Raw genomic sequence first — 14,453 nt, 5'->3', positions numbered from 1 at the left:
CTCAGCAAGGCTGCCAAATAAGTGGTAGCCGAAAATATCGAAACTTTTCTGGTCACCCGGCCCATCGAGAGCCATTTCGTACATATGCGAGAGAGCATGGAGAGAAAAGTGATACGCAGAGCGAGACACGTGATTATACGCGACCTACTGGCCTCAGCCCTTATGATTACTTTTTTGCAAATCAAAGATAAACAGCATAAGATTAGTGCAAATCTAGAATAATTTGATTAGCTTTATGAACTACTTTCTAGAATACAAATGCAATCTTTTGGAGCCAAATGCCCCAGCACTACAACATCTTAAACGGTATCAAATAAATAATATCTATACACATCTCGAATGCAGTCCTACGCCAATCTGGCGGCTACTCCAAGTATTTTCAATACTAATGCTTGATGCATGAAAGACAGCTGTTTGAATATTCGCGCCTATAGTAGACAAATTTCGCGTCAAATCATATTCGCAGTTGTCAACACTCTCTCAGATTTGAATAAAACTTTCTGGACATGTAGACACATGTCACAAGAGTAACATAGAACCCCTCACGCTTTTGGAATGAAGGGAGCGCCGAACAGCAGAATTGTACCGAAGAACAGTCGCAGCTGGGCACACAGCAAAACCACACCTGCCAGTGGAAGCCGTCAATCGTCTTGGGAGCGCTGCTCAGTTAAGTTGTCCGGAGTTTGAGTTAGAATTCATTGTGGGTTTCAAATGCACCTACTGATAACGCCCGAAATGGATTGTTTCATCATGTTACAAATCCAATTGGAAATCACAAGGAATTCCGGGTCAAATTATCAAGTGTACCACCAAGAGCCATTTCAGATCTAAATGCACATCCTGTTGGTCGTGAAAATTCTATGCACTTTTCCGTTCCACAGAAGAATTGAATAAATTATCTCCATTTCTTACCAAAAGCATCAGATTCATCAAAATAGAAGTTGGAAAAATCCTGGATAAAGATAAAGATTAGTCTGTATTTTATTTCTCCTGAAAAATACAGATTTAAAAGTTGCGAAAGAAAATGAATTTCTTAACACTGCTAAAAATCCACATCTCTTCAAAAGGTGTTTTTCTAAATATATTTCATGTTTCTGTGTGGATTAAGAAATCAAGTACGCCACATTTTATTACGGTCGTTGGTACCTCCAATTTGTGAAAAAGCTACAAACAAAATCACGTAAAAAGAAAGCTATCAACCAAAATTGGTTCAGTTCAGAATCAATCGGCATTTTGAGCAGTTGAGTTGCGGGACGTTCGCAAAGCCAGTTTCGCTTCAAACAAACGCGATTGTGTCATCCTGCTGCTGGTCGTTTGCATTGGAGAAAAATACAACGAAAAGTGCACAACATTATGCAAAATCAGCCCTTCTAATAGCTCCAAACGCTATCTGAAGAACTATTAGAATTACTTATCTGGCAAAATATGCTAATCATAAGTGAATATAATTACAATTTACAGTCTGATAGATTCTAATTTGAACATTTTCCCACTTTTGACGTGAGCACGTCTTACTTTACTGCGGGGCCCCTTTCCAGAATTTACCCTGATGAGTGATAAGTTTTTGATCGTGAATATGTCTTGCTGTATATTAAGAAGTGTATCGAAAATAAGCTATCCATAAATTTTTCTTTCAAATTATGACAAAAAACGATATTTTATTCAAACTAAAAATTGATCCTTTATTATACGAGTTTAAACTTGAACATAATGAAACCCGGATGAAATTTAAGCTATTCCTTCACTAATTTTCGAACTTTGGATCGAACGCTTTTCATCAAGTTCCGGACCAGTGTTGCATCGCATGTTTTGGACGCTTGAGGCCCAATTTTGTTTAGCTCCTGCATGTTCCCAGCTGCCTTACCAGCCTTCTTGAAGACCCTCTTCACGATTGCCCAGTAACGTTCGATCGGTCGAAGCTGAGGGCAATTTGGTGGATTGATATTTTTCTCAATGAAATTTATACCTTTTTCCGCAAGCCAATTGAGAGTGGTTTAGTGAGCCGACGCTAAATCCGGCCAAAACAGTGGAGGTGTACTATGCTTCTTATATAAAGGCAGCAATCTCTTCTGGAATCACTAAGATCGATAGATTTCTGCATTTATAGTTCCGGTAGTGTAAAAAATGGTTGACTTTAAACCACAGGAACATATTGCTTGCCATACCTTTCGACCGAATTCCTCCACTTGAATCGACCTGTCCACATCGCTCACATCCTCCCCAACAACGACGGTAAAGTATTGTGGACCTGGAAGGGTTTTTGAGTCCTCTTTTACATAAGTCTCATCGTCCATCAAAACGCATGCATCCGGACACTGCAAAAGACGCGAATACAATTTCCGGGCTCTTGTTGCTGCTCACTTCTTCTGTTCTACAATTGATTACGAGATTTTCTGCTTCTTGTAGGTCTTCAGGTAATTTCGCCTCTTGATACGCCGGATCATTCCGACACTCGTTCCCGCGTTTTTTTGGCCAAATCACGTATTGACATTGATTTGTTCTTCATGATTTGAGATATAACTTTCTGGTCCAGTTTCGGGTTGAAAAAACCGGGGTTTCTGGTAGCTCATCCAAAGAATAGTGTTCCTTAACCGTATTAATGATGGTTTTAACACCGGCATGATGAATTCCAAACCGCTTCGCCTATTTTCGCGCATTTCTCACTTAGCCATGTGTCCAGAACCTTAATATTCACTTCCTTTTCAATACGCGACATTTTGAAAACGCAGAATTTAAACCGCACAAACAAGTAAACAAACGAAAGCTGACAGCCAAACGCACAGTATGCTGCGATCTGAGCATAAAAAAACCATCACAAATACATGCGTACAACACAAATGTATGTGGATAGCTTATTTTCGATACACTCCTTATGCAATCGGGCCGAAGATGGAAGATGACAAGAACAAGGAAGATGACAAGAAAGATTAAGGGCAGTTTCTTCAAAATACTAACATATATACGCGTGACCTTGGCAAAACGATCGGTGCGTTTCGTAAAATTACCATCACAAATTCAATGCATGCATAAAAGGCTCAAATCTTCCCAAAATCGCGACGAATGGTAGCAAAATGTTGGCAAAAATACCGTTTTTGGTGAATGTTATAAGGCTAAATATCTCCGAGAACATTTTTGGTCGTTCTTTGGATTATCACAAAGAAAAACCATATTTTGGGTAGACTTAGCTCTATGCCACTATTCAAATGGTGCACTGCAATGCTAGGAGGACGATTTGGTGCGTCTCGTCTCCAACACACTTAAGTTAGGGTCATGCAGGGTATACGTACCGCATAAAAAAAATCGCATAAACCCTATAACATTGAAAATTCACATAAAAAATCGCATAAACAGAGACTTGAATGTATATGAATTCACCGAACTGCCTTGAGCTTTAATCGAATTTATTCTAACACGCGAAGCTTTGAACCGAAATGTTTGGATGAATCACACTCCCACTACATTTGAAATCACGGTAACGTCCACGACTATTGCAAAATTTCTCTTCGAGGTGCAAATTAATTGACATAATTTAATGCTGATTAGCTGAAATTAATTATCGGATGACTCGGTGTCGTTTAACACTTTCCGTAAAGTGCACCAACGTACTTTGCAAAAAAAAATTATCATGCAAATCTAACGAGCGTAGGAAAAGAGCACAACCAACTCATTCATTTTTGGATAAACGTGGCAGCAGCAGAAAATGCTGCTAACCTTCTACTGGCAGTGATTAATTATCTTTAATAAGAATAAATATGTAGGTACGGCCACAATAAGTGCGTCATAGGTACAAGACAGACAGCTATCCTTAACTGGTGTTTGTCTCAACGTCACTATATAGTTTTGCGAAACCATGCAGAAAATACAGGCGCGCCCTCTTACAACTTACTGTAGAAACACTTTCCTCTTTTGGTATATTTTTTTGTTTGTATCGATATTAAATTTTTAAATTCAATTTTTTTCAGTGTCGGACACGATTTTTCCGTATTTTTATTCATAAATTTAACCTATTTTGTGAAAAACATTTGTACAACACTTTTTTGTATGATTTGTCATTTGTTGACAATACATATTTGAAAAATAAATTGTTAAACAAGTTGGCCCTCCTCGAAGGACAATCAAGATCAATTTTGGAGAAAACGTATTCAAAGTGTCTTTTTGTAACCAAGTCAACATATCTAAAAAGTTTTATGCACATCTGAGGGAATGTTGCCATCTGCGAATACGATTTGACGCGAAATTCGTCTAGTATAGACGCGAATGTTTAAACAACTGCTTTTCATGCAACCAGCATTAGTATTGAGCAATTCCGTACGAAACTGAAGGTCAATTTTGATTGAGTACATTACTGTGAATGGTGAGCGCTACCGTGTGATGATTAACTTTTTTTTTTGTCCAAAATGGAAGAATTGGACATGCCTAACATGTGCTTTCAATAAGACGGTGCCATATCCCACACGGCACGCGAAACAATGACCAAATTGAGAACCGCCTTCGGTGAACAGTTTATCTCACGTTCTAGGCACTTCAATTGGCCGCCTAGATCGTGTGATTTAACGTATTTGAACCATTTAAGATTCATGTCTACAAGGATAAACCAGCAACATTTGATGCACTGGAAGCCAATATTGAAGAATTTATTCGTTGAATACCGGCCGATATGATGGAGAGAGTGTGCCAAAATTGGACCTTGCGCATGGCCCATCGTTCTATTGATTTAATCAATTTTCTCAAATTTGTTTTTTTTAATCACCCTTTATATTCATTCACTGCAATAAACGGTAACAAGTTCGGTAACTTTTTGGAAAGAACAATGGACTTTAACAGTTTATGTTTATGTTAGTGCTCTCTTTGTTTCTTTTTTACTTCAATAGAGAATAGCATAATGAGAGAAAAAATAAAAAGAGTCGCCTGTCTTTGATTAAGTACACTTCTACTTGGTCATAGAACTATCGAGTATGTCATTTGACAGTCACTTTTACAGTACAGGTTACAGTTGACGATGACATAAGTCAGTCTCTCAAGGTCATTCTTCATGGTGACAGACAAATTGCAGCTTTGATCAGAAGTACCGGGGTTGCTTAGCGTCGGAATAGCGACCGGTATTGTTGTCATTAGAATTAGATGATTTATAGTTCAGTTTCTCGCAAGGTTTACCGAACATATTATTGGCAATATTGAAATATGGCCAGTTGATGATCGTAGGTGACAAGTGATTTACACGAAATACTTGTGTTCTGGCGAAATTAAACATAAGAGGATATAGTCTGAACCTGAAAAAATAATATTATTCATAAAAGGACGATTTTTTAAGAGGTATTTGATTTTCAAAAACAAAAACAACAAATTTGAGAAAATTGATGAAATTCTTATTGCAAACGATAGAACGATCAATATTTAATGTTTGAAGATGAGTATCATACCATATATGATCGGCAACGACATATGGACCGGTAATTCACGAATAATGCCACCCTTTAATATACTTTCATAACTTCACTATTTTCCCAGAATCATTTATCGGAATCAGAATTATTCCCATGTACGGGGAAAACACCATGGAGTGTTATACTGCGAATAATATCCAGGTGGTACCCGAAAAAATAACTGCTTCCAAGCCGCTCGAGCTGTCTAAAAGAAAAATATTGGGACATCATCAAGCAGAATCTCACGTTTCGAAAGACGGTTATTCGCTAAAAAGTAAGGCTGAGTGAATATTTTTTCTTTAACCTACTAGGGTAAGGGCACCCTAATTCATCTCAGCTCCAATTTCCATCTCTTTCCTTCACCTCATAACTTTGCACATTAACCATATCTTTAAACGTACCTGAACAAAACTGTGGAACGTTTTAAAACATTAATTCTAGGTTTTACCACACTTTTCAATTGAAAAAAATATTTAAAAAAACCTTCACCGATCGCTTTTTTCAATTAAAATAAACTCACTTTTTGATTTAGGAACCACTTTTGTATGAAGTTTTACAATTCATGATGTTTCTGAATATTTACTAATCGATTCGTCTCAAAACATGATCACTATTTCACATAATTACACCGCTATTCAATGTTGGATGACTTTATAGTTAGTAATGTTCACTTTCCACTTGTTTATTCAACGATTAAAGACTTCTGAAATTACCTGACAAGCAATAAAAGCAATGAACAATATGAGAAGAAAATTTACACTTAATGCACTTGATTGCGTTTTGTTTTCATCTCATTTCGTATCGCAAGGTTGCGAAGTTTTCCCATAATGTTAAATAAAAAAAATATTTTTTCTTTTTTTTTGTTTCGATTATAGAGGTTTTAACCTTAAGGTCATTCGTATATTTTTTTCTTCTCTCTTCTTTCTTTAAATTATCATCAACAAGTGTTTTTTGGTATCCGTGACATTAGTTTAATTATATCATTGATATTTATATACAAATAAAACTGTTTCGGATTCTAATATTACCAAATAGAGTGTGTTAAATACTAATCAAATAACCATTGCGGCAAATCTAGTAGCACTGATTTCATTCCGCTATACGTTACCATAACACTGTTAAATGTGTGTGTTTCATCGGTTGTGCACAGAGATGCCAGATATTTTCATAGAAAATATGTATCTGCTCTATCTGTTTTCACTAATAAAATGAATCAAATTCAATTTCAAACCAAATTCAAATTTGTTTCAAATTTTAATATAAATGTTTATCAGTGTTCATCATCAAACATGTGCACAAAAAATTCCATTTTAACATGTGATTTGTCCGTTCATTAATAAACTTTTAAAGAAGTACTGTAATCAAATACTAGTAGATACTCAGAGAGAAAAGTCTAACGTTTTACTTCTCGCTTTTTATGAACCTTTCTGTATTAAATTTAGAAAATCTGTAATCTGATTTAACGAACGCGAACGCAAAAATCTATACAATACAGATAAATCTGTATGAATGGCATCTCTGGTTCTACCTTTTGTTTTTAGAAACAATAGTAACAATTCTTTTTTTGTTTTTTGCAAGTTCTCCAAATTAACTGCAGATTAAAATTTTAAATTTCAAACGAAAGGTAATAAAAACGATCCAAAAAATTTGAAATGTCGAATCATTCCAAACTGTTTTTTTTTTTAAATATCGTGTGTTGTGTCATAGTTGGCATTAGGCCCTTTTTAAGGAAAATTCTGACATTTCGAACCTGAGAGTGTAATAGTGCAATATTTTGGTTTTGATTGCTGTCGTTATCGCTAATTTATGGGATGAATAAAGGACCAACGATAGGATGTATACAAAACCTTTGAGATGAAATTAGGAGCACAGTAGTGAGCATATCAGGAGTGTTTTTAGCTGATTTTTTAATTATTATTTTAATTTCCAAGGAATGTGAATCAATTCCCAATGTGGAGCAAGGCGAATTAAGCAGCAATATGAAAAAATCGTATAGGAAGCCCTTACCCAACCTTGATCAAAAAGTTTCCGGAATTTATTCAGAAAATTAAAAATTCAAGAGTACTCATCAAAATCGATATTGTCCCCCTCAAAGTACTCCTCATCGAATGCAACACACTTATGCCAGTGCTTGATTCAAAACTCAAAACATTTTTTTTTATATTCAGTTTTCGGTGTGGCCATCAGAGTCGTTTGCGATTTTTCCATATTCTCATCTCGGGTGATAAAAAAGGCGATCCACGAACCGGTTCCTTGAGTCGACCGAATAGGAAAAAGTCGCAGGGAGCCGTATCAGGTGAATTCGGTGGTTTCAGAATGGTATTCGTTTCGTTTTTAGCCAAATATTTACGTATAACGATGGCATTGTGACGGAACGCGTTTCAGCACCCGAGATGAGATTATGGAAAAATCGCAGATAGCTCTGATGGCCGTACAGAAAACTGAATATGAAACATGTTTCGATGATTAGATCAAGCGCTGGCATAAATGTTTTGCAGTAGCAGTTTTGATGTCGTGACCTTTCCGCCTTTCATAGAGTAGCTTGGAATTAGAACAGTGAGATTTGATTTGAGTGTAGTGATCTTTCCGTAGCCGACTCTAACTATTGGTTTTGCTGATGACGTTAATATTGCAAAATATAACCGATAAGATGATGATGGAAGGATGCATACTTCGAACTACGATCAGATTGTCAAGAAATGCATTGAAGATAAAATACATGAAACGTAAAGATGATGCCAGTAGAGAAATGCGAAGGTGTTTATTAGTAGGTTATCGTATTTATACTGGACTCAGAAAATATTGACTGTATGACCGGCATAACTTCATGTGGAGAATAATAAATTTGAGTAACATTAATCTAAAAATCTTCATCATTCAGACTGTTCCGTGATGAAACTCATTTTTGGTTAAGTTTATAACAGAACGGCTTTATATTTTTGTAATCATGCTTCCAGCGATGAAAACAACTCAATGACCCAGCAACTTCTATGCGGTTGTCACAAAAATTCTGAATTGTTTACAGCAGCAGAGCTATGCTTGAGAGATGTGACATTTGCGCATTACAAACGCCGAATCGAACATATTTGCATCATTTCATTCGCCATCGCTCGCATCCATAAATAATTCTGTTCGATTTAAGAAGAAAAAAATCGAGGTGTGAAATTTCTCCAGCAGATTTTGATTAAAAATAAATCAGCGACTCATTTCGACACTCCGCTTCTACACCACTTCATACGCATAAATATGACGCAGATCATCGTAGAGGAATGTGCCGTTAGCCAGCCGACTGTAGTGTGTAAAGTGTAAAGAGTTATTATACTTACCAGTACTCATCATCGACATCCCCTCCGTATCGTTGTTCATGTCCACATCGAACGCAAATATCTTACCCGAGTTATAAACATTCATATTGCAACTGCGTAGGAATAAAACTGCACCGAAAATGAAAGTAAAACTAAGGTAAACTTTCGCGAGAAAATTATCGATTTCGACGCCTTTTACGTCTGGCACTTTCCACGCCGCACGGATACGAATGACTCACATTAACTTTAACTTCGGCTACGGCAGTCTGTGCGATGAAGCTTTTTGCGTGCTCCACACTCCACTGCTCACAGACAGGTTATCAGATTGAGAAATAGATCCTCCGAAAAATGAAACACTTGCGCTGACAGAATATTACAGCGATGGGAATTGCATCAAAACACGCAATACATGTCTGTCGTCTTTGTTTCCTCTTGTTTTTATAGCTGCTAAACTAGTCGCTGGAAAATGGCCCACGATGCACACTTAAAAAGTAACAACTATTCCCATCCCAAGGGTGTACTGCAGTAAAACAGAAAAAAGGAATCACTAAAACAGTAGTCAGCACTAAGTAGAATTAACAGCAAAACTCCAATTGAAAATCACCTGAAAACAATCACGCGTTTACTTTGAAAACCGAAAGTAATTCACAACTTCAATTGATAGCATGGCACTTTTAATGCTGACACTTTGTAAACTGATGTTTTGGGCGCAAGCTTCCTAGTCCTGTTATTATGATGCTGTTTCTTGTTTTGTTTCTTTTCTTTTGTTTACGAGTTGTTCACGTAGAGCCCTTATTGCTGCCACTCGAATGGTATACAGGACAGGACAGTTACAAACACTGATTGGCAGAACCCTTCGCGACGCACTACGAAACGATACAGTTGACGGTATTGAGTCGTGAATGATTTTATTGCTAAGCTTGCACCATCAATACGTCGCAGACGCCACTACAGCCGTGAAGATGACGGCGACGCCTTTATGTGTACGTGTCAGCGATACAGTTGGCAGTGCGGTATAGCGAAACGGAGATGTTTCATGCATAAAATATTCGCACAAACAGTTTGATTCGTTCTACTATCGATTGCTTCTAGGAATATGGATTTTGTGTTGCATTTTCATTGAAAATGAATAACTCTATGTGAGTTTTGTTAGCTAGTTTTTTTGATTTAATTTAAGAGAATTTTACAACCGTGCCATTTATAGTCATCGAAAAATGAGATAACTAAGTCCTAACAAGTTCCTATCCTATGCCTCCTCATGTATCTATGGTCCCTATGGACAGCTTGTCAATAGAACAGGAACAGTCGATTGAGCGTTATCGCCTTCTGTCTTAGTAGCTGAATGAGGGGTTGCGAATCGGTTCGTATGTTGTAGCCCATTTGAAATTACAGAACTGATTACAAATCCTTCGAACAAGTCAAGTATTTCTGCATAGCGTCGTTAAGCTGAAAATTATTCAACACTCTTGGTTGATGTTTAAAATTGGCTCTAATTTACCCAGACTTATTTTCAACTGTCGTTTTCCCAAAAACCGTATGTAACATACCTCGCATTATTCATTGAAGGGTGATTTTTTTGCTGGTATCTATTTGGTAACACTGTTTTTGACAGATCACACATGAATCGTCAAACTTGTTCATTTTGGTTTTCAATTTAATCATGAATCGTCGTTTGGCTTATAATTTAATCACGAATGGGCGCTGGAAAAGTTAAAGGAAGATCCACTTTTTAATGGAAAAATTGAGTTCAGCACAAAGCCCATTTCTGGTTGAATGGATAAGTAAACACGCAAAATTTCCGCATCTGGAGTGAAGATCAGCCAGAAGCATTGTAAGAGCTACCAATGCATCCCAAAAAAGTCCTTGTTTGGAGTGGATTATGGGCCGGTGGCATTATTAGTGAAATACAATGCCAATTCATGTATGTATGCCAATATGTTGGAGAGAGAGTGAGCCAAAATAGAACCTTCTAAAGCGGAGCCGCGGCCAACATTTGCATTAAATCGTCTTCAAACATTAAATTATATTGATCATTCTATCGATTCCAATAAAGATTTCATCAATGTTCTTAGCTTTTTTGTTGTTTTATTTTTGAAAATCCAATCCTATACTTTTTAAAAATTCACCCTTTAGATTCACAGCACGTTTTTATCTCATCTTCAATTAATTACGTTTTATAAGTAATGGTATCCGTCAAAGTATAAATAATATTTATTTTTTTTTTATTTAAAAGATATTTTTATTCAGGCCTATTTGCATACAAGCTTTACGTGGCTGATTGAGCCGATTTTTTAGATAATTTTTTTTAGTTGGATCTCGTCACCCTTTTTCTAGGGGAGAAGAGCTTCCATTTCCCTCCTGCGAGGATTGAGGGGCACTTCGTTCGTGGTTCGTCTCGTCATCCATTGCCGCATCGATGGTATTGTTGTCGATTTCCGTCTTCTTTTCGTTGCTAGTTGCTGTAGATGCAACTTGTTGTACATTGGTTGCAATTGCTGGTTGGTTTGAGGATAAGTTGTTAACTGCAGCTGGTGTACTTTGTTCTATAGGGGTTACGTTGGATGGTTTCGTTGAAGGGGATACTTCACTGGTGACTGTCACAGGTGTACTGTGGCTGCTTGGGGTTGGTGTGAAGGAAGCACCGTTGTCCTTTGGTGTAGTTGTCTCCTTGTCCAGTTTATCACATGGCTTACCGTAGTGAACAGCTTTTTGGCAATATTGACATGTGGCCATCTGATTGTCGTAGGCAACAAGTGATTTGCACGGAATTCTTGTATCTTGACCGAAAATCACATAAGAAGGTATAGCCTTCTTCAAGTGTATGCGTGATAAACGTACGCCATTTAAAATACCGGAGAAAAAATTCTTCCACTTTTCTTTTTCGATAGAGAGAATCTCTCCATATTAGGACATAGTTTTGTGAATATATGAATCGGTGACGCTTGAGGGAAGATCATGCACACGCACTTCTATAGCACTATCATCCATATATACTGGAATGTTGTACTTAATGTTATCGTGCTCCACATAATGCACATTATTATTGTCTTTTGCGAATTGAATTGCATCCAACTCTTTATAAAACTGGATGTAAACAACATTATTTTTCTTATTGCATTGAAGTAAATGCACACGTTTAATGTCAAGATGCATTTGCTCCTCAAGCAAACCTTCAAGTTCTCGTATCAAAGGTCGAATTTTGCACTGCCTGAAAACAACAACAACAATTGTATTCTTTCGTGTCGGCGGTAGCTTTTATTGGTTTGGTTTGGTTTACTTATTTCGAGGTCGTTCTATTGTTCACTACACAATACTGTACTTGGTTTCTTCTGTTCCGAACGTAAGCGGTTTTGTTTTATCGACTGACTTGGATGAGATGTGAAAGCGAACTGTATATTTATATTCTTATTAATGGCTAAATTCAAAATACGGTTACAAGCTACTTAGTTCGGAAAACCTGTGTAAGTCAAAAGGAAATTGTGCGTCAAAACGGGATACGAGCTTTGCAATGCAAGAATCGTTGGGAAACATATTTTTTGCAAAAACCGGACGAAAACACTTTAAATCCAAAATTCAGACAACTCAACCGGTTGTTCGCAATATATTTTTTTTAAAAACTTAGCTTTCCAAACTAAGTTGCACCTACGCGGTTTTGCATTTTATTTAATTGATGTTATCATTTTAAGTTTAAGTCGTCTTATACATTTATTTCTGAGAAACCGTCCTAAGAATTTTTTTTTTGTCGTGAAGTTGATATATCGTTATTTAAATTTCAGTTTTTTTTACAAAACATAAATTGAATTAAAACAATCTCAATTCACAAACATTTTTCGTCCGTTAGTATTTGGTATTGAAAACCAAAGTGTTCAAAGGTACATTGGACAGTCGTCAACGGACAAAGAAGGACACATGTTTTCATATTTTTCTCTTGTTGCGTTTCATCTTGAGTGGAAATTCCCTAGCCAATAGAGATGGTCGGTTAAACATTTTTTCAAACACGAACCCGACCCGTACCGATGGAAAATAAATTACTTTTACCCGTACTCGACCCGAGCCCCCGAGATTAATTTTTAATCCGAAACCCAACCAAATTTATTAACCCGTACCCGTTGAAAATGGAAATGATTGGCAACCGTACCCGACCCGAACCCGGCAAACATATCTTTTTCTGTTCCCGAACCCGACCAATACAAATACCCGAAGCTTGAGCATCTCTACTAGCCCATTATACTCAACATGTCGTAATTCCGGAGTTTAATGTTTGAGCCAAAAACAATTCATCGGTAATTAATTAGGTTTTGCACGAAAATGACATAATCTCTAAAAATCAGCTGGATGAACATCGTTTAACAGCTGTCAGTGCTTTGTATTCCTGTTCATTCAGTATCGTTCCACTTTGTATATTGATAGTCTTGCAAAATTTTATTATGCTACTTGTCATTCCAGTTAAAACAAACCACCGATAGCTGTCAAAGATGAATTTGCGTCATCGACAGTTCATTTGTGTCGTTAGCGTGCAAAACCTAATGGTGAAACCTCAGTATAAAATGTTTTATTTTTCATTACTGGGTCCATCCAGTCATCCCAGCTTAAATAATCATATATTTTTGCGGTAAATATCCTGAAAACTAAAACCGGAACTGAGTTGAATTAATGCACATAACAATAATTTAATCGTTAAGATTAGTACAAGCCTACAGATTAGCTTAATCATACATTCTACTACTCTATTAATTTATTTATTACATATTGAAAATCAATATATATGATATTGGTATTGCAGGTCATCAGAAGGTGAGATAACCAAGTGCTCACAAGCTCTTATCTTATGCCTCCCCGTGTGTCTATGATGGCAATTGGTAAATTTAACGGCGTCGACTGGCTGCTGTCGCCTTCTGCATTAGTGGCAGAATGAGAGGTTGCAAATTGGTTAAAAATATAATGGGTGTTTTTAGGAGGTTTGTTATATCAATAGGGATTATTAAATTGTTTTGACAGTGTAAAGTGACGTCTACTCAGTATTATTGTTTGGCAAATCATCATGATTCAGGTTAACTCCTGTACAACGCTTCCAAATCGTAGAAATTTATTTTCAAAATCAGTGTTCAATTAAAACTGTTTGTAGCACAAAATTCTCTTCATTGATGAGGCACATTTTTGGTTTGATTGTATCCGTCAACAAGCAAAATTGCCGTATTTGGAGCAATTGCTTTTTTGTTAAAAATTTGAGCGATCGATGAAATGGCTTGAGAAGCTTTATCCAGGCTGTGTTTCAAGCAAATCAAACATTATTGATTGGTATGCTGAATTTAAATGTGGACCGACAAACTCATCCTGGTCGTCTAAACGACGCTTAATTTGACTGTTGTTAGTTAGTTGAGAACGGAAACAACAAATCGCAATACTCTTTCTCGTTGCACCAGAAATTACGTGTGTTTTAGCTTAAGTCTTCATCGAATCCTTCAATTCTTCTTTAAATTAGATATTGACAGGTGGCCGTTATCCCAGAAGCACTAGAAATTTTTCATATAGAAAATTTTTGAATGCAACATAAGCGTCAAATATGTAAGTGACGTTTTTGCCATTTTAAGTCATTGAGAGTAAACAAACCGGAATAAGAGTTATGCGCGGACATTTTGTTTAGACTTGTATTTGTAGAATAACTAATACAAAAAATTCAGTTGATTAACTAGTGAAGGGAAATAACAATTTTGTTCTTTAAAAG

At 36.6% G+C, this 14,453-nt stretch overlaps 1 protein-coding gene across 3 annotated transcripts in view; it reads right to left on the bottom strand.

The window, feature by feature from the left end:
* The window catches only part of LOC131425804 (AMP deaminase 2), an 84,087-nt gene extending 74,477 nt beyond the window's left edge, over window positions 1–9,610 (bottom strand). The window contains exons 1-2 of one of the 3 annotated variants that reach the window (XM_058588000.1): window positions 8,968–9,610; window positions 8,750–8,857 (exon numbers count right to left, since the gene is read on the bottom strand). In XM_058588000.1, coding sequence (XP_058443983.1) covers window positions 8,750–8,834 — 85 coding nt within the window. In that variant the 5' untranslated portion in view covers window positions 8,835–8,857; window positions 8,968–9,610. Of the gene's footprint in view, window positions 1–8,749 lie in introns of all 3 variants that reach the window. The other 2 variants (XM_058587999.1, XM_058587998.1) reach the window with 2 other exon arrangements.
* Between the last annotated feature and the right edge of the window lie 4,843 nt (window positions 9,611–14,453).

This window comes from Malaya genurostris, chromosome 1 (assembly GCF_030247185.1).
Source record: "Malaya genurostris strain Urasoe2022 chromosome 1, Malgen_1.1, whole genome shotgun sequence".
In the NCBI taxonomy this organism is placed as follows: Eukaryota; Metazoa; Arthropoda; class Insecta; order Diptera; family Culicidae; genus Malaya; species Malaya genurostris.
The sequence above is the reverse complement of the archived record's forward strand: the minus strand, read 5'-3'. Positions and strand labels throughout refer to the sequence as shown.